Source organism: Anticarsia gemmatalis, chromosome Z (assembly GCF_050436995.1).
Source record: "Anticarsia gemmatalis isolate Benzon Research Colony breed Stoneville strain chromosome Z, ilAntGemm2 primary, whole genome shotgun sequence".
Classification (NCBI taxonomy): Eukaryota; Metazoa; Arthropoda; class Insecta; order Lepidoptera; family Erebidae; genus Anticarsia; species Anticarsia gemmatalis.
In genome coordinates, this window is record NC_134776.1 from 8,197,855 (window position 1) to 8,224,225 (window position 26,371).

Here is a 26,371-nt window from a genome sequence, read left to right on the forward strand (position 1 = left end):
CATTAATTGTTTGTTTTTTATTAATCGCCCTATAAAATAATAACGAATGACGGACAAAATAGAGATAATAAAATGTACTACGCAATGTGGTCATAGTCTAGAGCATGCAGTTGCACAAAGAAGATACTAGACGGTATTAGTTACTTGACGAATATACACAGTAATTATAACTATTCTAGTGATGAGACACTTAGTCGAATATTTTATCGATATAATAAATTAAGTATTTAATAACATTAAACAGACACATTGTATTATGTACAAGAGTTAACATTAACAACAACGAGAGTTGATTTATAGTCTAAAGCTTAAATATAAAGAAACCATTCTTAAGATAAATTGTCTAGACTCTAGATAGTCGTACTAATATGATAGGCTTACGAACATAACGTTTAACTTGCTCGCATGACACAGTTATTATTTTAAATATATTTACAGATTCATAAATAACAATAGATTAATAATTTTAGTGCTAATTCATACATAGATTCCCAAGATCTCATAGATTTCCAAGCTCTCTTGAAATTTGAAGACTATAAGAAGATACGTTTGTTCAGAAATTTCCTCGTTGTTAATACAAATATGTAAAAAGACATGATTATTTTTACAATATTAACATAATTGTCGCAATACTCTAATGATGTTATCTTCTTTGGTTATTTGGACTTGCATATTCCTTATTTTGTAATAAGACAAAATGCGGAGATAAATGTAATAATTTTGAAATACTCGCAAATACAAGTAACCAAATAAGTGAGAGAAATATGGCCAGTATGGTCATAATAAATATTACCTATAGCTACGTGTAGATTTATCGAATCGACAAGAATTCCCAAGGACCACTGTCTGTCATGAAAACCTTTATTTATGCATCAGTTAGATTTTATTTACATTTTAATTTTCATTTAGTTCATTTAGCTCATTTCGCTGCCTACCGATGTTGGAGAAAGGCGTAATTTGATGTAAGTATGTATTTCTTAATACAATTTTGTCTTGAGTAATCAGCGTTATATATTAATACAATAATGATTTAATTAAATTTGTAACGAATTAACGGTGGCCAACAAATTGGTATCAGTATTTCAACTTTCTTTCCAAGCCCTTTTTATAAAACTCTCCAAGTATAAAGAAATCTGTGTCCTAAAATTTACCGATGGTTGCTCACAGTGAAAAAAAAAACAAAACAAAAGTAGGTACTAAACAACTACAAACCTATTTAATTATTTGCCTAAGGATTTAAACAAATACATCTATTTGAAGACGATTCTTATTATTAACTTGCCGGCAGTGGTAATGGGAGTTTACATGTTCTCATAGACTTCTATCTTATATTTAAAAGGTCTAAAGCCCTTCTCCCATTACGATACGCCCGCGCGACTCTAGTCTCGGAGACTAGTCGCCACGAAGTATCTCACATACATTTGTATGGAGACTCTCACATTACGATACTGGTAGTCTCCATACAAATGTATGTGAGATACTTCGTGACGACTAGTCTCCGAGACTAGAGTCGCGCGGGCGTATCGTAATGGGAGAAGGGCTTTATTAAGTGAATATTTAATCATTTACTTCTGTGTCTTCAATAAGTACCTAACTATTGCTTACAAGACATTGACTATTTATTTACGTTTAGTTTTGGGGGACGTTTTGGATAGGATTTGAATGTGAAATAAAACTGGGGGTCGCAATCCCATTGACTGAATAATAGAACAATTGTTCTAATGGGATAGTGCGTTTAGTTACGGGAGTCTGTGGATGACGGGAGGTTTTCTCCGTCCATCTTGTGGCGTGTAGCCTGCATGTAGGCCTCCGCGGCGAGCGCCGGCCACGCGTCGGGCGCTGCGCCCCACTCCGTCGTCGACACCTCCGCGGGACGCTCCGCGCTCTCGGCCTTCGCAGGACACTCCACTGACACAGACTTCGGTGTTTCAATCCTGAATAACAACCAAAAATTTACTTGAGATTTATATAATAATATTTATTGGTAAGGACTTAGTTTGGACAGTGGAGGATATATCGTAGCAGCATTGAGTTGATCCTGAACTACGTTGTATTAGTCAGTGTGATCAATTGATTTATCATTGAATGTTGGCCACATTATATTGTTATGTAACGAATTGTAGGTGTAGTAATTAAAATAATCCGTTAATCCGTGCGCTGAGATCGTGCAGAATGATGCTTGAACTTTAGGACAGCTCGTTGTAAGTTATATTGCATATTGTAAAAATTATCAAAAGAGCAATTGTTGTGTTATGTTATAAAATAACAAACAAGACAGTATTATTTACAAACAGACACATAAAGTAAAAAGGACAAGGTGTTGTGTGGACTCTTAGAGAAAAAAATACCTCACGCGTTCAGGTGACTGCATTGCGTCGTTGGTACTCGAAATCTCGAGGTCCTCGGCGTAGCTCAAGTGGAGCTTTTCGCCTTCGCCGCGGGGCTCTTTCTCTGTAAAACAAAAAAAAATATCATCATTGTAAAAGTGCCCCATTTGGCAAGACTTTACACTCGAGGAACCACTGCTGTTGGTGATATACAATCCCACTAATATAGTAAAACACAAAACCATGCCTTATTCCCATAGGGGTAGACAGAGACTAAATAATGCCATTCAGTACAATCCTTACAAACTTCCCTTGCTTCATTCACATCCATCCATATAGTTCCACATAACCGCCGGTTAGGAGTACCTACTAAGTACCTGACTTTTTTTAAGGACATATAATACAAGCGTATGAAAAATTGTTAGAACTCAGCTTCTATCCTTCGCCATAAAAAAGTAATTAAAAGAAACCTGCGGTGGAACTATTGCCTTACCGTCAACATTGATGGCTGCTTCAGGCCACCCGAGGGAGTCTCCCTCGACATCGACGGGTTCGTCTTCAGCGTCGTACTGGCGAGGCTCACGAGGTCGTTCCTCGCGCCTCTCCTCCTCCAGGTCGTAGCCCAGCATGCTCTCCACCGTGTGGTGACGCTTGCGGGTCCGCAGCTTCAAACGACGCTGCCGGTTCGCACGGATGCGCTGGTACGTCTACAAACAAAATGTTGAATAAACTAAAGTTTAAAAACAAATACGATTTTATAAATTGTTTATAATATTTATTTTTCCGTCAAAAACAATACTACAACGCGTGTTTTGTTTCAGATTAAGTATTTTACGTTGGAGTCGGTCTTTTTAAATAAAAATTACATGAACAATAATTATTACATTCGATGCGATCGTATTATTCCTACCTCCCAGCGAGCGTCTTCGTCCTGATGATGCAAGGAGTGCGTGGGCGGAGCGGTGGCTTCTCTAGGCAGAGCGCTGAGGCTATACAAATGTTGCAGCTCTTGAAGGAAGTGCGCCTGGGCCACTCCTGGACCCAATCTGGCACCGCATACACCGCAAGATGATTTGCGTTCACCGTCCGCTGCACACAATATTTTACAACTTCAAACAGCTTGAAACGTTTAAGTAAACATAGACAATTAGCTTTTACCCGCGACTTCGTCCGCCACCTGAATTTTCCCATGGAGATGCGTCATTTTACCGGGGTAAAAAGTAGCCTATGTTCTTTCTCGGGTATCAAAATATCTCCATAGCAAATTTCATGCAAATTGGTACAGTAGTTTAGGCGTGATTGAGTAACAGACAGACAGTGTTACTTTCGCATTTATAACATTAGTATGGAAGTATGGATATTGCAAACAACTCACAAACTAGCGACTGCTGTGTTATGTAATTTATGCCGTGCGAGTTGTTTGGTTGGAGTTAGCTAGGAAGCATAAGTTTTGCTGTACGAAGTGGTCGCGTCTATTTAATTCTTTCCTTTGTTATTTTAAGTCATGTATCTTATCTTATACTAAACTAGCTGACCCGTGCGGCTCCGCTCGCGTGAATGTTTTTTTTTTACTAATACAAAACTTAATTATTCCTTAACAACAAAATATGCTTTTTTTCACGAAAAATATTCTCAAAATTATTTATATCTCATATAACTCGCGCTTAAGCATATCCGCCATTAAAACTGTTGCCATGACAACGGAATTTTGTTAATTCAATGTCATTATAATATTGATTATTCGCGACTTCGGTGGCGAAACCTGAATTTTCCCGGAAAATGCGTCATTTTCCCGGGGTAAAAAGTAGCCTATGTCCTTTCTCGGGTATCAAACTATCTCCATACCAAATTTCATGCAAATTGGTTCAGTAGTTTAGGCGTGATTGAGTAGCAGACAGACAGACAGACAGACAGACAGACAGACAGACAGACAGACAGACAGAGTTACTTTCGCATTTATAATATTAGTATGGATATCAGATAATACTTATTAAAGCCAAGGTAGCTTTGCTTGATACGCTGTTTAAGGCTACTCAATTTTGCAGATTAAGAATGTAGGACACATCATTTTATGGAATAAGTCACAGCCTTCAGTATCGTACGAAAGCAAAAGTTTAAATTTTGTTAAATAAAGATCTACTGGAGGCCATCCGCGTGGAAGCCCTTCCGTAAATCCCGATCACTCGGGAATTCCAGGATAAATAAAAAGTAGCCTATGTGTTTTTCTAGGTCTTCAGCTACCTACATACCAAATTTAATCGTAATCGATTCAGTAGTATTTGCGTACTCACGCAAACTTTCGCATTTATAATATTAGTAGGATGACTTACGTGAGAAGAAGTCGTGTGAGTCAGTGCACGTGGTCGGCGGTGGAGCGTCGTCATCCTTGCAGGGTCTCGGTGAGGCGGAGGCGGCTGATCCCGGCGAGCTGGTGTCGTCCCTCGCCGCATACCCGTGCCGGTACAGAGGAGGAGTACTGCTCTCATCGCGAACGCTCTAAATAATAGTATTTAACACTACACTGTACTGTAATACTGATACTGTAATTCTTTAGTTATAACTCTCCGATAGTTTTAACTTTGAGAGGAAAATTTTTTTATGCTACTACTACTTGTGGAAATCGGTATTTGAAACCGAGCTGTCATTTTAGTTGGGATATCAATGACGAACCTGTATTCAATTGTTTCTGAATTTTCAGAATTTTGATTGATTCTTCCCATGATTTCTTTCTTCTTTTTCTAAACTTCCTATCAATTGCGAAAGTACCGAACGAAGCAAGGGATTAACGGAACTTAGTAGCCCTACAGTACGACGCGCCGATATCATTTAGAACACCTAAAATACAAATTCTATTGTATACGTATCACTTAGATCAGTTCAGTTCAAGGCTTGAATATAACTTACCCTCAAGGCTTGGCCAACGCTCTGGCCAAGTGCGTATTGTTCTCCGAGGTGCCTAGCGAACGCCTTGCCAGGGTACAGTGGGTGGAAAGCGCCACCTATCGGCCGGAATGCACCGCAGCCGAAGCTCTGCAGAGCTGGGTGGAGGAACTGCGGCGCCATGTGGTGTAGAAACCCCTCCATGATATGTGCAGCACTCTACGCATAGGTAAGTTGTCTATGATTATTTGATTCCCAAAATATAGGTCGCTAGCAAACCAGGAGACAACAAATAATGCTAGTCCCATGTAGTTACTATTATGTTTAGACACTTTAGTAATATGTTTCTCTAAAGATAACACCGTTGTAAGTATGGAAACATCGTAGTTTTCTACAACGATAGAGTCGGTTTTCACCTGAACAAAGGTGACCAAAAAAGTCCTTCCTATTAACTTTTGGGCTCGTTTGGTGTATGAATTTCCGAAGAAGAGAGTTTAAACAAATACCTAATACACAATTCTTTTCAAAACCATTATTATATTATACTGATTAATGTAATATAATCATTATAATATTAATATAATTAACTTAACATCGATACATCGCATACTATAATATTAAACATCGATGTTTTATAACAGTTGACATGGGAAAAATATACATATAGGTGTATCCCTATTGAACCTATATATGATATACACTAATTATACACACCTGCATCGGCATTCTGTATTATCTCAGTTATTCGCGAAAGGACGTAACACATACCTACTTATAGCAATTAGCGTAACTTGATCTTCAAAGACGAGACAATAATTATGCGGAGGTAATCCGATGGTTAATTAATGACAATCAATTCGATCTAAAAGGCTCTAATCGTGTAGATAGGTACAGTTATGAGCACAGATATGTATCACGTTACTGCAATAGCCTTTGATGAATTCTAACTAGTCGCTTATACTCTGATTAGTTGTACAGTGTTTCGTAACTCAAATATTTTAAACTATCGCCGTATACGTAATATAAAATTACTATTTTCAGGGTAACGATATCTTTCTTTCATTCGCGATCAAGGCTGATGTAAGTCGTCGAAACGTTGAATAACATTAAATTTTGAAACGTTTTTGTATTTAAATGAAAAAGACAAAAAACTGTGTGAACTATCAAAACTCGCATAACGTTTATTAGTAATCATTTTCAGTATAAGTTAAGTTGTGCGATACGGTAGTGGTAGAACTTCTAGATTTCTGTGAACATTTTTAATTTCAATTTTTTCCAGCATTCAGCTGTCGGTACGACTTCGGTTTTTTTTAGGGGCATGTAAGTATAATACGAGATCATATTCAAATGTAAATAAGTATGTGGATAATAATAAACCGGATGCTTTCTTAGATAAAAAATAATAAAATATATAATTAATTAAACTTGTAATTTTTCGAGCGTAAAATGACCATGATACTTTCTTTATTTATGCTCTTGACTATACTTCATAATATTCATACGCTATATCGCTCTAAGCATTGCATATTGAAGGTGATATTTTATTAAAATACGTAATTTAAATAATGTATTATTCTTAATAAATTATAATTATCAGAGCATCTTCCATAAATTAGACTTCTGTACTGAATTAGTATTTTTATGTAATACGAGAAAATAATAAATCAGACAAAATAAGCCCTTCAAAGAAACGCAACGTGAGATCCGTATATTAGTCATCGGGTGTATTTACAGCAGGCAAATAACATTCGAAACCAGTTTTTTCACGACTCCTATAAAGTCTTACAATACATAAAACAATTCCACGGAAAGTGTTCGTCGTATGGTTCGAGGAAACAAACAAAAAATCAGAATTACAACCACTTAACCGCACACGAATAGAAGTCATGTTTATTTTGTTAACGTTCATATTGCGTCGTCCGGCCGCCTGGCCGTTTAGTGCGAGCGCCCGAATCTATTACAAGTCGTACAACTTCGTAAGGACAACAGAACAATGTTACTCTAACGATACAAGTAGCAGTTGAATATTTAATAAACAAATTTAAAATTGATGGTTACGCCTCCTATGGGATATTTCATTTATTAAAACGTTTTCTTTTCTGAACAATATCTTTTAGTTTTTGTTGAATGATTTCTAATATTAAAATTGTCGCAATTCGTACACAATATTGCATACTAATACGGTTCCTGAATTAACCTTTATAAAATAAATGAAAACTACAATATTGCTTTTAAGACTTGTTCTCTGTTGTAATAATTCTTAAAAAATATTTTTGAATATAATATCTTTCGAATAAAATCCGAATTCCGAACGAACAGTTAAAAAAAGCCGCAAATAGCTAACAAACCGAGCGCATACAACCTTTGAAATCCAAAATATATTCATCAAAACAATTTGTTAGAAAAGGATGTACTTATGTATGATCTGTGCACTCCACTCAACCCAAGTGCTTTCAGTAGCTAGTTATATCCAAACATGTTGACAGTGGTGCAATTACTTTGATGTGCGTCTACTAATACGCGTTCTATTACGTGTGTGCCCTATTCTGGATCGACAGCTTTGTATTGGCCAGCCTTTGTGTTATTCAGGCGGTCAGAAACGTCGATCATTCACGGAACAGACGGCGGCGGTCTGACGAGGCCCTCCTAAATGCTACAATTAAGCTTGTCCGTTCACTTGCTCATACAACGAGGGAGCTTTGACACTGTAATTCTGAGATATTAATCTCAGGTGCACAACTGGAAATCAATGTTTCGATGTTTATTGGCCTTTATGAATAATTAATACTGCTATTTTTTGTTGAACCCAGATGAATATAGATTTGCCGTAGAAATTTTATATTATTCAGATAGCTGTCGCATTTATGCGATTTTATACAATTTTCGATTTATTTACTATGAAGTAAAAATGAATTTCTAAATAACGTTCACGTACAGTGTGAAAATTTCAGTCAGTGAACAAAGATGTCATCGTATCTATGTACGAACCAATAAATAAAATAACATTAAAGTAAAAAAATATATTATTATTTTGAGATGTTTATGTGAGCATATTAAACGAGGTTTTCCCGGATATTTGGAAAACAGTCGTTAAGACAAGAACGATTAGAATGTTACAATAACAGAACAAAATAATATTGAGAATCTGCGTTAAACTTAAAGTAAGGTGTGATAATGCAAAGTTCTCAACCGCACTTCGCCAGCGTGGTGGACTCAAGGCCTAACGCCTCCCTCATTACAGGAAGACACCCTTGCCCAGCAGTGGGACGGTAATTAATTGAAATTATTTCTAAGTAGTGATTATATTATAGTTATCACTATATTCCACCTTGTTTTTCATATCAACTGACAAATAACTTAATGGCCGGAATTGCTTCAAGAAAAGGATGGTACGGCTGTGCCGCTTTTTTTGCTCGAATTGCGGGGGCACTGCCGTGCCCCCAGATTCAGAATATTATGCTCTCTGAAGAAGTACCTGCATGGCGAACAAGAATAATTTGGGAAATAATAATAAAAAATACATTTTATTATCTCCTTTGCAAATCGAATTAAATCGTTTATCAATTCAAAGAGAAACAATCACGACATATCCATCTAAGACTAAAGGTAACACTGTGACACACAGTATTACCTAAATACAGTAATTGCATTTGAACCTGGTATCAGCAGTGATGTGGCTTTGTTTGTGTGACGTCAAAATGGCATGTACAAAGCTGGGTGCTGTTTACCCCGAATTGATTACACGACAACACTTAACCCATTATCCTGGTCTAATTGGAGACACAAACGGTCAGATATGGAGATCGTGTGATATGTAGCTAAACGTGTAGCAGGCCTATTAATCACGCTATGCGTTGATTGGAGTGAAATGTAAACGACATGTCAATTGTGATTATGTCCGTTACAGTAATCGGCTTGGAAACCTAACCAGCGGTTACCGGTTACGTATCAATAACGTACCTTGGTTAATACGTGTAATTTGCTTGTGTGCTCTGTAGGTACACATTAATTAGTAACAAAGCAGTTGCGGTATGCCGTCTGTTAGTTACATTGTATTTTCTATATTAATTTGTCCTCAAATAAATCATATTCAGCGGGTTCTTCGGGGTATCATTTTCCTTTTTGTTAACCTCGATTAAGATAAAGAACATATGGATTTTCAAGGAAAATCATCGTTAGAAGTGTTTGTTTTTACGTATCCTTTAATTATATTGTAGCAACATTTAATTAATATTTATACTTGTTTAATTGTTATTACTCAATTCCTAAACGAGTATAAACGCTATGAGAATGACTGTCTCCGTGGTCTAGTCAGTTGTGAGTCCGACTGCTGTCCACGGGTTCGATTCTCGGGTCGTCTAATTTATATTATATTTATTTCAATAATAGTCTGGGGTATACTACAATAGCAATAGATTCGACCCCTTCAACCTGTGACTAACATTATCCATTCACGTTCGAGTTTAAAATTCATATAATGTACGAGAATTTAAAAGTAAAGATACATTATTTGTAATCAGACATTGAAAATTCATTAAGCCTACATTTTGGTACCTGCATTATCCAATAGCTTATAATGCAGACATATTAACACGTGCTTGACCCCCGCATCTCTATTAGATACGTCTAGACTCCTATGTATAGTACACAAGTATAATTCACCTTATTACACGGAATGCCATTGAGACGTCTGTGTTACAAGCACCTGTTAATTGAAATCAAATAGTTATGATGGCTGATTAACTGATTGATTGCGTTATTATATTACTAGCTTCTCCCCGCGACTTCGTCCACGAGAAAAGATTCCTTGGAGTAAAATGTGTTAATCTAGCTAGGTTATAGACTATCTGTGTATCATGTGTATGTCCAGTAGTCCTTGAACCAATACGTTACAAACATACTTTAATTGTAATTAGAAATCTTTCCTTATTATTAAAAAATATAGATCAAAGCATATCGACCACAAATAATTTACTTCAATATTAATATATTGTCATAATACATAAAACACAATTCAACATTAAAATAGTTTTTAGGGTGTTCCCACATAACACAGCAGTTATATGTATAATGTTAGAAACTGACTTATAACATTTTTTTTAAACAAATTTGTTTTTAAATTTTATTAAAACTGTTTTGTTATCGTATTTCACAATGTTGTATAACGTTATATAACTGCTGTGTGGGAGCACCTTTACACACAATTGTAACTTAATAATTATTTACAATGAGCTTTGGTGTGAAAAGAATATAGATTTTAACTCATTTTTAGATATCATCTTGAGTATTATAAATTTGATTTCTAACAGTTCGCGTTTAAAACAAGAGTAAGGTTCCCAGACTGCCTTGCGATAGAAGTCTTCAGGACATTTCATCTAATAAAATGATTTACACTTATTATTCTTTAATGTACCTACTACATTGTATTCGAGAACTAAGAAATACAAGAAATACCACAAAATGTACGTCAAATTATATGTTAAAAACATAAAAACTATATTTGAATGCTTTGTAAAAGCCAATAATTCTATTTAAGAAAAAAACTAACGAGTGTTTATCAACGAGCAGTGTTCTCATTATTTTCTTAAGTGTGTATAAGGTAGGTGGAGTGTACGCCGTACGCCCGCCTACTTAGCGCAGCAGTTGGGCCGCGTTACTTACGCTATCTATTCTATTGCCACTACGTGTAAACACTGGGAAAAGAATAGTATGGCCGGAACAGTAGGCTATAAACATACCAAATGTAAACGTTATGATATGATACATACGGTGCAGTCGAAAGCTCGCTTGCTCCAAATTTAAATTATACTGTTTAGAAATTATGCGCGTTCTAGAATATTGCTTTAAATCAACAATTGTTCATACCCTTTACGTAGAATTTAGAAACAAATTTGTTGGAAATGGATACCCGTAAGGCATGGAAACTGTTTTTATAAGTTAAGCTATATTTTTCAGATTAAAGAAAAAGGTCTTAGTCGCAAAATGTTAAAGCACTTTCATAGCACAAATAAAACTACACAGCTAATTAGGCTATTTGTATTTTTTTATCAGGTAGTAATAACTAGGTAAGTATTTTTCACTGTCTAAATAATGAGTTATTAATTTACAGGTCATTTTAGTTTTTATAATAGGTACATAATTGTATATACCTATGTACATAAGATTAACATGTATAATATTAAATGTCACATGCATAAGAATTTAATATACATTGTATCTATATTTTTTTTATTCTGTTAATCTCGGTCAAATAGTTAATAAAAAAATCAGTTTGTCATTAGCCACATATTTTCTCGTGAAGAGGCGGGCTTGTAAAAAAGCGATTTAATTGCATACCTCGGCGGCCGTCACGCGGCGTTACGCAATGATTCTTATCAGAGCCCTTATTGAAAAAGGGGCGGCTGCGTTCCGATCACGCATAAATCAGGAAAAGCGTATTTCTTTCAGCCAAGGCTCGCCGGTTTTATTGCCCGCTTATTGGTAACTACCATCTGATATATTACATTAATAGAATCAACGGTACACAACTATTTATTTATGACTCTACTATACACGACGAATTCGAACAGCTTTTTCTTAGCGCTTAAAAATAACAACTATCTGAGGCCAATATTACAAACGATACAAACAAATCTATAGCATTAATAGTTACCGTTATAAAAATGTGTTTATTATCCGGTATTTTAGTTATTTTCCAGAGTGGTTTTAAGATAAGGAGTTGTTCACTTTGTAGCTTCGCAAGGGTTGATTGGTCGTCCTATTTAATTTTTAAAAATTACGTAGGCACTAATATTTTTACACAGATATTACATCTTCACTATAATCAACTCACAACAAAAGTCTACCACCTAACCCCAATGGCATTTTAAAAATAATACTGTGTTTGTTATAAGAACCTGGCGTCTTACGTTGAGTACGGATATATTACTTTTAACAACTTATATTTCTAACTTGATTTTGAAATACTCTGCCATTCCCTGAGCTAAGAAAACTGAAACTTTGATACTGCTAAGAGTTCTTTGCTTTTGGACAGGTTTTAAATTATATGTAAGCGAGCTCGTGGTCTCGCGTGAAGGGCTAGCGTAAAAGACGTAAAGGGCAAGGGTAGGGCGCGGACGTAGTCTTTTGAATGTATTCAAATTATATATTTCATACAAAATGCCCAGTCTGCGACGCTTCCGGGAAAGGGGGTTATACTATAGAGGGTGATTTACCGAAACGTGGTCGAACTCGACTCGAATTTTTATTCTTATCCGTCTTCGTCTTACTGGAACAGCAGGTCAAGTTTGGCAATTTAAATTAACTTTAACGGATTGCAGTATTATCGGGAATTAGGACTGTAAGAGTTTTGCCAACTTATACATCCAAATTATTGGCTATTTAGAAAACAATTAATAAATTAATACGTTTGTAATTATAAATAGATCGAATTTGAGCAGCAATCAACTATTAAATTTTGAGAAAATAAAACAAAAGAAAATTTACGAAATAAAAAAAAGGATTATCAATTCGCATTGCAAGTCACTTATGATTTTAATAATTACCATTTAATGATATAATAGACAACTGTAACTCTCCATGGCTAACCCGTTCAGACGGCAAGAGCTGTAAAACAATGGGACACCATTTACTTTTATACTAAGAAGATAATTTCGGAAGAAAAAATACGACTTCTCACATACTCATATAGTACAATACTTAGCGAGCCGCTATTTCTATTAAAAATCTTATACTGATAATATAAATAATTTATATGATTTATTTTTTAAATAACTTTAGAAGCTGTCAAATGTAATGTTATTTTTTTATATGTTTTAAACGCCCCATTTTACTTACTAACGATTTAGCTTTTTGTCAAAAAGATTGTTGCTAATTGTCCAGTGGTCACGAAGTCTATTAAATTATAAAACAAAAATCAAATATCTCCCTTTATAATACTTAAATAGAAGAATAGACGTGAATTGTATTTTACTGGATAGTAAAGTTATATTCACAAGTGTACGATGGTGAAGGTAATTTAACCGATATCTCTGGATACGTCAAGCGCAGTACGAGTGGGATGATTGACGTTGGGAAACAGAATTGATGTATTCACTAATGCTGGTACACTACTGGCCTGTAGTATTGTGATAGTACAGTACAATAGTCGCTTAATTGCTTCATATTTTGAAAACTACTTTATTACGAAATTGTGTTAAATACCTGTACAAATTGCTTATTTTTTGTCGGAATTAAACATTTCAATCAATATCGTATGTTTTTTTAATGTAATAATATGCATATTTTAAAATATAGGATGTCGAGAGATTGAATATGTTTAGCGACTTTTGGAAATAAACATAGGTCAAATGTGCTATTGGTAGATTTTAGTAGCGTTGACTATAGCAGCACTACTCTACACCTTGTAATGTTCGATTCAGTTCAATTACATATTTATTGCTCATTAGTTTTCATTGTTCTTTGCTTTTCTTTCTTAATCTACCAAAATCTTAATCTTAATCTGCCATGATATTTGAATGTGTAAGTTTTACACATGTCATCGTTTTATGAAAGTCAAGATTGTGCGTTATCAATGAAATAAAACATGTTTGTCATCGAACAATGTAAGTATTGATAAACTAATACCATGACTAGGTAAAGATGTCACAGTTGACCATCAAATTAATGTTATAGCATGATTCTCTGCAATTGGTACTGTCGAGTATCGAGAGTTTGATATATTGAATGTACTAGTAATAGCTCTCGCGGCGCTTGCAAGAGGCCGCAGAAACTGTAGGCAATATTTCTCGATAGCTAGCCGGTTGTCGATAGCCGATAGTTGTAGAAAATCGCGCTACCGTACCTGGGATAAATTTTCACTTCTTTGTCTTCGCTATTCGTATAATTTATTCAAGTATAAGCGTTAGGCTTCGTATTTAATAAATAAAGTAAATGTAAAATTTGGAGGCTGCAGGCTTTATCGCTCCGGTACTCGCTTATGACTTAAGACTTTGCCAATCGTTGCCCAAAAATAGGTAGATTCGAGATTGATATGAATGGAATACGGAACACCCGTATAAATCTATTATAAATCAATCCGTCGATTTGAAGTAAGTGCTTTTAAGAAATGTAGATTAGAACTTTCTTTTGAGTTAATTTGATTAATTCGTTATTAAAATTGAGAGGTGGAGGCAGTATGTTTAAAACAGGATTCAAAGAGTAGATGATATTTTTTTGTCTACTATATTTTTTTCGGAAAATAATTTATTTGGTGCCACGTAACTTAATCTCTGTTAATGTTTATTTTCATTTTGCCTACATTGTATTCAAGACGTACATTTACGAGTAAAAATTACTATTTTAACTTAACTATCGATTAAAATAAACTATAAATTGACATTAAAAATTATAATAAATATAAAAAATTGTAGGCAGGTATTTTCTAAATTTACATTTATATTTTTTTAATGAAATTTTAAATGTAACTATAAACAAGGGAAAAATATTTAAATATAAATATGATTAAAATGAGGCATCATAAAATTCCTTAATAAATATGAAAAATACTTTTATTAAATTAAATTACGTTGTATTAAAAATATCTAACTTGATTCTCATCATCGAAGTTGTTTAAAGTTTATGAACTGAGGCAATTAAAAATCTTTAGGGGATAGTCACTTCAAAACCTGTTTTTAACATGTACACACTTAGCCTACCGCCAGATAACCAAGAAAAGTTGTAAAAGATCATCAGAAACAATAGGTTTGGTTTAATCTTCGAAATTAATTCAACGGAAATTAATGGTTTATCACTTCTAAAAATATTGATTACCCTAAATCAGGATAGGAACTTAATTCTCAGATTTCTCATTAATTTTTATAATAGACAGAGATATAATCTTAAGATGAACATTTTTGTTAAGCACATGCTTATTTTTGCCGATGTTTGCTACATTTTTCAAAGTAATACTTTAATATTATTTGAAAATATCTGAAATAAATACAGAAATTAAGGTTTGATTATGCGTAATATTCACATAGAACCTGTAAAACGTTCGAGACAAATAGGTAATGTTTTAACTTCCCAAGTCGCCAACGAGCGTGTTTTAAGGATTGTCAAAAATCTTAGTATCCGACACAATTATAAAACTAGGTAAGTATTAAGTATCAAATTATTATAATTACCTTTAATTTACTTAAAAATATCTTCGGCCGGATTCACGTCTGCTGCGATTGGTCAACTTAACAATTGTTTTTTTTTTATATTTTAGTTGTCTTAATCTTTGAGAGTTGTAAAATATATAAGTATTCACATTGAAGTTTACTTAGACGTTATTTAAGTATGATCCATTATGCACTTATTTCCCAAACAAATAAATGATAATATAATCTAAAGAGAAAGACACAAAATAACTTAATTCACTTGCGAATACTTTAAAAATATGAAAGTATAGACTTACCAAGTATGCGACGGAAAAGTGATGCGTAACTAGATCCCGACGGACTAGTGCACGGGTGAAGTGACGTGCTCACAACGCGGCGGCTACGATGCGACTGCGGAGCGGCGCGCCGCGGCGCTGGGCGGGCGGTTCACACGACACGCCCCCACATCCAGTGCTCTCCTGAAAAAAGAAAAACGTAAAACATTTTCCAACAATCTAGAAACTTCCAACAACTCATTGAATAAATGTGGATTTCAAAAACTTGAACCCTCCCATTTATAACTGGCTAGTACGGCTATATAGTTTTACCAACAAAGATGGAGAGCTCTACATTTTTATGTAAAATTTTAGTGTGTATTTGTCATTATCATGATGAAATAGTCAGAAATATTAATATCATAAATAAAATCGAACAATCTGTGGACTAAGCAGCAACTCAGATTTCTCTCCGTGACTTAGTCCTGGCGCATACAGACTAATCTAATTTAAATAAATTGCAATCTTAAAAAAACAAGAACATTTTATAAAGTAACAAATATGAGTGTGACAGAATATCGTATAGAGGAGTGAGCGAGGCGGAGCAGCCGACCACTCCCAGCGATGAAAATCTGGATTACTGGCGAAAACATCGATCTGCAGCGGATTTGTTCTTTTTAACGCATATTTCATCTCCGCGGTAATGACGGTATTAAAGTATCTATACGTAGGTGTGTTTCACTCGTTTAAATTATGTAATAGAGGTTTTCTTTTATCGCGTAGTTTAATAACTCAATTTATAAATCACGCTTTTATTGGGTGTCCGCCAGTGTCCAAAAATTCACACGAGCTTTAAATACAATTATTCTACCCTGGATATTATTTTTTAATGTTAGTATCTACTGCAACATAGACTGTGTTAAAATATTCCACAAACTTTCAGTTCAGATATCAAAATCTGGCTCTACTATATTGTAGTAAGGCCAGATCTCTAGTTCAATAATATTGGACTTTTTTCATTAATTGAAATCAAATACCCAATTCAACAAGCGATCAACAATAACTGCTGTAACCGTTTAAATCAGACTCATTGACATGAAAAAAGAAATCTTCCAAATAATTTCTTAATGCCAGTTAACATGAAGGTGTTTGTAGTCCACAGATAACAAAGTACCATGTCTTTACTTATTCAATTTAAAGAATAATGAAGAATAGCAGAAGTTGGGAATTATGATTTTTTACCTTGCGCTAATTGGACCCTGTTACATAATTAGAGCATGTAGCTACTAGCAATACTTATTTATTAGTCAAAAGTGAGACAATAAGTCTTTTAGCAAACATTGAACTTTGTCATTTTCTTATGCCAAGTTGTAGAATTATGGGTTATTTTTTAGTAAACCAATCTCACATGTAAATAATTGATGGATATCATATTCAGAATTTAACAAATTTGGAGTTCTGTAAAACCCTAAAAAATATTTATTAGCTCAAAATATGGGTATGATTTACGTTTTTATAGGGGTATCTTATATGTTATGGCATATCATGGCATATTTACCAATAACATATACGAATAGTGTATCGTAAGTTTAGTGCAATTGAATTTCTGCATCATATACATAGTTTATTATACATAAGTACATTTAAATTAAAAGACAAGTAACTTATTTATCTGCAGTGAATTTATGCAACATCTGTTCTTATCATAATTGCTTAACGTCAACAACTTTATTGTAGCGACTTAAGTTTAAGCCAAATTACCAACAAAAAACATTAAGTACCTTCTATTTTCCATCAAGCATCTATTGCACCAAGTTACAATCTTACTGTGTTAGGTTGGACCTCTCTCCTAGACTCTAATCAGATAGGTTTGGGCGTTTTATTTTGTACTAGCTGATTCGTGCAACTTGTGAATAGGTTATAATTTTCCCCGTTTTTGTAACATTTTTCACCAGTACCCTGCTACTATTGGTCGTAGCGTGATGATATATAGCCTATAGTCATCCTCAATAAATATGCTATTCAACAGTAAAATTATTCTTCAAATCGCACCAGTAGTACCTGAGATTACCGCGTTCAAACAATTAAACAAACTCTTCAGCTTTATAATATTAGTATAAACTAGCTGATCCGCGCAACTTCGCTTGCGGCATATAAGAGAGAATAGGTCATCATTTCCCCCGTTTTCGTAACATTTTTTACCGATACTCTGCTCTATTGGTAGTAGCCTGATGATATATAACCTATGGCCTGCCTCGATAAATAGGCTATCTAACACTGAAAGAATTTTTCAAATCGGAGCAGTAGTTCCTGAGATTAGCGCGTTCAAACAAACAAACAAACAAACTCTTCAGCTTTATAATATGAGTATAGATTACTGTATATTAGCAGGGTATATAGCGATCAATGGTTTAGATAAATGCGGTCGCATCGCAACTACGATTGATACAGTGCCGTGTGCTGAGAGCACATTTCTCACAGGAAATGAATGCGAACTTGGGCTTAATAGTATTCTGAGCAACGTGTTTCAGAGCGGCGATATCCTACCACTGTTTACTAAAAAGCTGTCGAGCTGTTTTGTTATTGGAAATTTCCATGTGAATCAAATATTTAAACATAAGACAAGCTTAAACAAACCTATTTACACACTCATTGTCATGTTATTTTATATTATTACGTTAAAAATTAAAACCCTAGAAGGAAGTAAGTATTGAAAAAGAGTTGTGATTTAATTATTCTAAAAGTGTATTTACATACATATGTTTGAACACAAATAATATCACAGGGATGTAAGAAGCACGAAATAACAGTATTTTTAACTTTGTAATTAATGTTGTATTGTGTAGCTAATATCAGATTTGCTACGGATTGGTTCTACAGAGCTGCTACGAGAAGACTACGACGCTAATAATAAAATTGACCCACACGGCTACGCACACATAAAATTGAGATAATATAATATTATAAGTAAATGTATTTTATAAGTAAAATATATTTGCATTTCTTTGCACAATTTATTTTTTTAAATAAAGTATGGGCAATGGGTTTTGGAAAAGTATAATTACGTAAAAAATATCTGAGAAAAAGCTGTTTCAAATTTAATTTACATAATATATAATATGCGTACAAATACGGTATTTTGTCATGTCGGTTTTTATTTCTCCCTAGTAACTTAGGTACAGTCAGCTCCAAAAGTAGCTGATCATACCAAATCTTTTGAAACCCTATAGACTGAAGTGTGCACATTATTCTATGGAAAAAAACATTTGCCATTGATTGAAATGTTTAATTCTAACTCATTCTACCTGAGTTTGTTGTGGAATAATGTGCACACTTCAGTATATAGGGTTTCAAAAGATTGAGTATAGCTACTTTTGGAGCTGACTGTACACGTGACGCAATCACTGTTGAAAGAAGTAAGTTTTTATTCCAATCCAAGTTGACACATGGACAATCACAGGCTGTTTGTGATTTTTGTAATATTCAATTATTTAAATTAAAATTTGTAAACAAACAGCATGAATTTCTGAATACAGTCGTTATTCACACACGAGTCATGTACCTAAATAACGACGTATTATTATGTCAATTAGATTTTTACCATCACAAAATATATTTTTAACATCAACAAAGATTTTATTATTTAACACAAACATTATTACATTCTCGATTATCACTGCGTTCAGCAGCATTGATTGTGATAAAATTGTAGTCATTTATTACGTAGTGCTTAAGAGCGGGTAATAAAAATGAGAAATTATTTTTAATAATATTGCCGGTGTGCGGGGCGGGGGTGCGGTGAGTTAGCACAATATTTTGGCGAGGCTAATACCAACCCCAACCCTTATTACACGACATTCTTCGCTCGCCTCTAGTGCGTAATAATAGTGCGGAGACTTACTTTACGACCTTCCTGATGTTTATGTCTGAGTAAACGGCCATCATTTGACGATCTTATAAATGTACTTGTACATACTTGATGTTTAAAAAATAATTGATGTTAGAACTTAGCTTCCGGTGATATAATCGCTAAGCGATTAAACCCATTAAATAAATAAAAAACTTAGCTTCCTTTTATTGTATCTAATATTTTTGTTTCACCGGTTACGTGTTTATAGTACTTCTACTTATTACTACTTACTGTAGTAGTATTTAGAAAGTATAATGTACACACACAATAGATGAGTGGGGCACCCTGATCCGTGGGGCGCAATAAATTCTTAGCAACTAGTTAACAATAATTTCATGGAAAAATCTATTATGCATTACATAATTACGTACATATAATAAAAAAGTACCATAAAAAATAATCGGAACGCGCTACAAAGTGTTTATTATTTACAGTGTAAAAGGAGAAAAAAATATAATTTATTTTTAAACCTTTCTGATGTCGGGTTATTTTACCTTGGATTGCTTGACTTACCGGCGCAGTTTACACGGACCGTGGATACGAATTGACTATAAAAACTTAAGTAACAGTCGAATTAGCCTATTACATGTAAGTATTACATAGTACATGTATAGTGGATAGTCGGTCAGCAAGCCACACACACGATGCGGTAATATTAATTGAGATCGAGACGGTCTAAGGAGCCATTAACGCTAGTGGTCTTATACCCTCCTCACTCTGTGGTAACACAAATGTCTTCTAATTGCTATTGGAATCTCAAGTACCCTATAGTGTAAACTAACGTATTAATTACCTACAAGAATAACCGCTAGTTAACCTAACTACAGTTACATTAAGTTGAAATGTAAAGATTAAAAATCTCTTCATATGTTATTTAAATTTTATTCTCGTGGTGTATGTAGTCAAATCAATATAAGAATAATAATGTTAAACAATGAATTACGTTGCAGGTTAAAATCTAGTTAAGTCGAAGAGATAAATAACCCCCCCTGTCTTGTTAAGAGACAATAAAAGAGGGAGTATTCTGTAGCACAATCAAATAATTATAGACCAATTGCTTTCAACGATAATCATCTGCCTAAAGGCATTTACTTTCGAGGCCTATTCAATACATATTCTTCAAATAGATTGGCTCCTAGGCAGCAGGCAACACATAAAATATAGGTACCTAGCAATGGTATTTGTAACATGATATGATAACTTTAGTCGTTGGCAGTGCTATATGAGGTAATTTCGGAACAACGAACATATTTTCCAGAGGGAGGACAATCCGCTGTGACGAGGCTTGGAATGCAACACGATTATGAAACGCCATTTGTCAAGTTTTTATTGGGCACCCTAGAGCACCGTCTATTGTGGTGAACCCTCTGATGTCCCCGCGCCCCGCCTGACCCTCGTCTCACTGACGTTCATTCATAATTTTTATAACTTGTTAACGTTTCGCGGGTTACAAGTGCGTCTCACCCCGCCGCTGCCGCCGCCGCTATGCGGACCTGACACTTGATTTTTTAATTAAATTAGGTCGGTGTTTTATTAGTTCTTCAACTGAACAATTACCAAACATAGATTTATCTGTCATGATTAATATTTTATGTTCTTCCTTTATATACTTATATCCTTTGTAAATGTCAGGAAGATTGTTGATAAAAGCATTGAATCTCATAAATTTTGGATTGTGAAGTTTGATTGGCGTCGATATTAAAGTAAGCAGGCGGCCGGAGTTCCGGCGGTGCATCCATATTTCGCAGTCGGATGATCAAAGCGCCGCGCGCCGCAACAAACAGCTCACTTCAATAACGGATTTTAACATCCACGCACCACACTTGATGCGCAAGTATTAAATTAAATAGTAACATTCTCATAACCAACAGCGTTTATACCAAGTCTGCTTTTTGATGTGTATGAATCAAAATGTCTACTGTTTACACTAACAGAGTACACAATATTGTTATTGGGGTCCTATGTTAAATCATGGTACATGTACTTAATGCTGCTTTTACGTGGCTTATGAGTATCGGCCCTATAGATAATTTGAAAAAAAAACGTAAATCTAACTTTTTCATAAAATAATACCTACATTAGACAACGCTTAATGCAGAGTGACCCTAGAGACATTTTCACCAATAGGTTTTATACACAATGTCATAGAGAATCATAATTATTTTAACCACAATGACACCTTAAACTACTAGTAGCCCGCAGTATTTTTTTCTTTAGGATATCACAACATCTCACTATAAATACAATTTTATTGGTACGTTTTGTATATCGCAGGCAACCCATTTCCTTAATTTTTCCAGACACATGCTTTTGTGCTCTACACACTCGTTCTTAAGTCATCATTTTGCGGTTTGGTGCACATTTAAATACAAATTGTGTATAATAATGTCACATTCAGCTACATTTTTAATACTGGTTATTAATATAATGCATTATTGGTAACTCTTGTGCAGTGATAGCCGAGTTGTTGCATGTACCTTCTACGTAGGCGTACGATGGCGATGGCTCGAACCCGGGGTAACACTCACCCAATTACTTTTCGAAGTTATGTGTGTATGTATATAATACACACATAATAATATCACTTTTTCTAACGGTGAAGGAAAACACGGTAATGCAACCTTGCACGTCTGAGAGTTCTTTGACACAGTTCTGGAAGGAATGCAAAGTCCCCAACCCAAAGGCTAGCGTAGTGGACTCAGGGCCTAACCCTTCCTCATAATTCAGCAGTAGAACAGTAGTTGGACGGAGTTTTTTTATTTATTACATCATTTAATTTATTTTATTCATTATTTTTATATTTATTTGTTATATAATTCTTATTCACCTAAATTCACCATATCATTTTCAAAAATGTGTGCAAGATTCTAACGCGACTTAAATTCTTTATAGACTTAAGCCTAACTATTTTGTTTTACAGACTCAAAAATATTTTTTAGATACTTATTATAAAATGTACGGAAATATGTGATAAAACCTACCTTCGTTTGACCATCCATCCAAAGCAAATTTGCTTAGTGCACAACAAATCATATACCTATTTCGTGCGCCATTACGTCTTGACTTGCACGCTAGCTAAGCGCTAACACGCCTCGTGGTGTCAGATGGTGTCAATCGACACGATAGAAGTGCTCTCGGAAACAACACGCCTTACACTACGTTCACACGAAGATAATAATATGACGAATCTCCTTTTTGCACTACACATACAGTTTAGTCAATTCAAACGTATTTAAATCTGGTTATAAGATTCGTCTTATAACCACATTATATCTCATGGAAATGTGTTGTGTTATACTTCTGCTAGCTTCTAACGTTAACGCAAAAAGCTCGCCCTCCAATACGATGTAGGTACTCGAACTATCTTTTATACCGTTAACGGGTAATTTATTGAACACATCATTTTTAAGGTATTTATATGTGATGTTGTATTTTATTATATTTATTTCAACATGTTGAAGATGTTGAGTTTATAATTTCAATCAAAATATGACGTATACTTAGCTAGAATGGAATCAAGTAATTACAACGAATAACTAAGCCATAACCATAAATAAAAAACCATTACTACATTACCAGTTCTATATAATATTTTTACATGCAAATTGAGCATTTTCAATATTTAGGGTCGTAGAATGCTATTTTTCAGGTATAATATGATTGAGTATTGTATCGGAGATAGCCTTGATATGCGAAGGTGTGGTGCGAGTGAGCGCGGCGAGGGCCCGCGTCAAGTCGACGGACGCTCGCATGAACCGCGCGGCTGCGCACACGCCGCCCGCACACACGTGCAGTGTTCTCAACGTAGAACGACCAGTACCTGACAAACAACAAACAATCTAAATGCATTTTCTAAGTTATTTATCTTTCAATTATTTGTTTCCTATGGTACTTTAATGGCCCCATGACCACCTATAGCAACGTGGCAATCGCCAAACGTCAACTTTTGGTAGTTAGGTGGTTTTTACAAATCGACATCACAATGTCGTATTTTCGTCGATATCAAATGTTTACCTATTTCAATTTGAATGTCAGTATAATATACATTTTATTTCAATATTATTAAGAAATACCTAGAGCATTTTGGATGCACATTTTGCTAGTTTACTTTCTTACAAGTTTAATAATTTTCTGTTGACCGAGTAAAATACCCTACGTATTTACATTACTTACTGGATGATGAAGAGCCAGGTGTGTTGCAGACTTCGGTCCAGCAGCGCATGTGTAGTTCGAGCAAGTCTCTGTTGAACTCTGACAGATTGGTGATGAGGGCCACCGCTTCTAATATGGAAGGGCTACGGATCCCCACGCGAATCGCCAGGAACTCAGCCGCCTCTAACGAAGTCCATAGTGGGATACGGAAATCTAGAAAACAAGTGATTACTGCTTATGTGATCAGCGGTAGCTCAAAACAAACTTTATAACTGTGTGCCCGAATTATATCAATGTTCGCATTTGCATAATCTACCGGTAGGAACCACGCGGCGATACTTCCCAGGCCTTTTTTCCTTTGTATCAATATGGAAACCGTAACCTTATACTCCTACGAACAATTACTAGCAATATAACGTTTACAAAAAAACGTACCATTTTCCAACCATTAACATACTATCGACGTCTAAATATTTTGTGAATTTATAAAATAATTGGCTACTTATCGAATTGAACTAACTTTACCTACATTGTAATCTCACCTAGAGTGTGATAAACATGAAACTCCATGTGTACTATCTCGGCCTGGGAGTGCACGACACCTTCCCGAAGCAGCGTGGAGCGCACCAAGGAGGTTGTGAGCAGTGCCGTGAGGTCCGTCATCTTGGCCGCCAGCTGGATGCAAGACACGGCCAGCAAGTAGTACCGCGACGCCAACGAACTTCTGTACAGCTCCCATTCATCATTATCTAACCAAGTTACAGACAAAATTAAATGCGAAACTTTTAGTTTATCCTCTATAGGTTCCTAGCTTTTACCCACGACACCGCCACCTGAATTTTCCCATGGGAATGCGTCATTTTCCCGGGGTAAAAAGTAGCCTATGTCCTCGGGTATCAAAATATCTTCATACCAAATTTCATGGAAATTGGTTCAGTAGTTTAGGCGTGATTTAGTAACAGACAGACAGAGTTACTTTCGCATTTATAATAATAGTATGGATGATAAAAAAACAGTATTTTATAAGTTTTTTCAATTACATATTGTCTTTTTATAATAGTCACACTTTACATGGTGAATAAAAACCATCACCCTACGACCAACTAAACGTTGAACAGTATATTATACGACGTTATACTGCAGTTGTTATGTGTCAATCCGTACTCGCGGACAAACGAACGAAAACGCCCTCGTAACATCAGCCTCTTTATAAAGAAAGAAAGCTTATCACATATGGCGCTTTATCATGGCAAAAAAAGAGATGCATTTATCTGTTACCGCTTAAATCCTGAAGATAGTTTTGGATGTGACGTGAGAGGTATCGCTCCATGAGGCGGCAGGCGCTCCCCGGCACTCCCTTGCTGCTCACGCCGAGCGTCGAACACAGGTGCCATATCAACTTTCTACCCGGTGCCTGCAGCAGCAGTATAGGCCAACGTGCTTCTTCTTTTGCTAATTTATATTTAAAAAAATAAATATTCTTTCAACACACCTATTGTAGGTATGTTTAATGGTTATTTTCTAGTGACTCTTAATATTTTTATAAATATATTTAACCCCTTAATGTCCCACTGTTGGGCAAGGGTCTCCTCCTGTAATGAGGGAGGAGTCGGACCTTAAGCCCACCACACTGGCCAAGTACGGGTTGGGGATTTTGTATGCCTCAATAACTTTTTTGAAGAACTCTCAGACATGCACGGTTGCATCACGATGTTTGCCTTGATCGTTGGAACAAGTGATTATGATATCCAATACACATACGAGTAACTCCCAAAATTCATTGGTGTGTTGCCTCGGGCTCGAAAAATAGACCGCTTGCGTACCTATAAGGTGCATTCTCAGACCACTCGGCTTAGTACTACTATAATAACTATACACAGTTTATTGTCGATCTATTTAAAAATAATTTATATGAATAAAAAATCATTATTTGTCGCATATCGTGTTTTCGTTCGACTTTAAGAACGACTTATGTTTCGACTTTATGAACAAAAGGGATCTTTGAGACGTTTAGACAGAATAGCAATAATTCTGAATAGTTAATAATTTAAAGGGTAAATCGAAAACTACATAATCCCTGCTACGAGTATTATTGGTTTTAGATACAGTTACGTGGCGACTATCAAAATGGCACGATGGTTTTATATTTAAAATGTAAACTACTTTGTAACATAAGTATACAGATTCTTCTAAATCCAAGTGGATTAGAAACCGAAATCATGTCACTATCAATTGATGCAATATTAAAACTATCTGAAATAAATACGTATTCAGTCGGTCAAAGGTACTTCCATACCTTCATCTTCGTACTCTTGTATCAAAGCTTCTATCCAGTCAGTTAAATACGCTGGCAGTAAATTAGAACCCATTTCAGAACACATTCTGATGTAGTACGTTACACGCTTTTTTACTTACATCTATTTATTATTATTGACTAACCTAATTCATAAAAATAATGTGTTACTTTGACAAGCCCGGTAACTTCACCATTACCACAAACAATAAGTGTTTTTTTTTAATACAAACCGCGAAAGACATAGCAAAAGAAAGCATTGATCTGCATTATAGAATCGTAGAATATTATTTTTAAATTTTGGTTTTATTAAATTATTTGTTACTAATTATTGCAAAATAAAAACGCCATCATATTAAAAGAATTATAAGAATACTTGTATCCTATCAAAATTAATTCAACCTTGTAATTGG

General features: G+C 35.0%; 2 protein-coding genes across 4 annotated transcripts; both read right to left on the bottom strand.

The window, feature by feature from the left end:
* Positions 1 to 1,534: 1,534 nt before the first annotated feature.
* On the bottom strand, positions 1,535 to 15,775 carry LOC142986328 (uncharacterized). 3 transcript variants are annotated; one of them, XM_076134778.1, is made up of 8 exons: positions 15,646 to 15,775; positions 12,752 to 12,812; positions 5,232 to 5,426; positions 4,658 to 4,823; positions 3,238 to 3,416; positions 2,821 to 3,034; positions 2,349 to 2,451; positions 1,535 to 1,934 (listed from the first exon to the last, which is right to left on the bottom strand). In XM_076134778.1, exons 2-8 carry the CDS (start codon positions 12,752 to 12,754, stop codon positions 1,736 to 1,738), a joined length of 1,059 nt encoding a protein of 352 aa, XP_075990893.1. In that variant the 5' UTR covers positions 12,755 to 12,812; positions 15,646 to 15,775; the 3' UTR covers positions 1,535 to 1,735. The 3 variants fall into 3 exon arrangements, with proteins under 3 accessions (XP_075990893.1, XP_075990894.1, XP_075990895.1); XM_076134780.1 differs by having other exon boundaries at positions 1,800 to 1,934; positions 2,354 to 2,451; XM_076134779.1 differs by lacking the exon at positions 12,752 to 12,812 and having other exon boundaries at positions 15,646 to 15,750.
* Positions 15,776 to 23,151: 7,376 nt separating this feature from the next.
* LOC142986670 (cyclin N-terminal domain-containing protein 1-like) lies at positions 23,152 to 26,113 on the bottom strand. The gene is made up of 5 exons (XM_076135237.1): positions 25,962 to 26,113; positions 24,944 to 25,117; positions 24,208 to 24,414; positions 23,687 to 23,878; positions 23,152 to 23,333 (listed from the first exon to the last, which is right to left on the bottom strand). Exons 1-5 carry the CDS (start codon positions 26,044 to 26,046, stop codon positions 23,152 to 23,154), a joined length of 840 nt encoding a protein of 279 aa, XP_075991352.1. The 5' UTR covers positions 26,047 to 26,113.
* Between the last annotated feature and the right edge of the window lie 258 nt (positions 26,114 to 26,371).

What these genes read in the sequence shown, in the direction of transcription:
- LOC142986328 (XM_076134778.1), bottom strand. An exon ending in ACGAAGACGCTCGCTGGGAG is followed by an intron (nt 3,035 to 3,237) that starts GTAGGAATAATA and finishes TTTTGTTTGTAG; the next exon opens with ACGTACCAGCGCATCCGTGC. An exon ending in AGCAGCCATCAATGTTGACG is followed by an intron (nt 2,452 to 2,820) that starts GTAAGGCAATAG and finishes TTTGTTTTACAG; the next exon opens with AGAAAGAGCCCCGCGGCGAA.
- LOC142986670 (XM_076135237.1), bottom strand. Translation starts at nt 26,046, where the DNA reads ATGTGTTCTGAAATGGGTTCTAATTTACTGCCAGCGTATTTAACTGAC. An exon ending in ACAAGAGTACGAAGATGAAG is followed by an intron (nt 25,118 to 25,961) that starts GTATGGAAGTAC and finishes AATATAAATTAG; the next exon opens with CAAAAGAAGAAGCACGTTGG. An exon ending in TCATGTTTATCACACTCTAG is followed by an intron (nt 23,879 to 24,207) that starts GTGAGATTACAA and finishes CTTGTTTTCTAG; the next exon opens with ATTTCCGTATCCCACTATGG.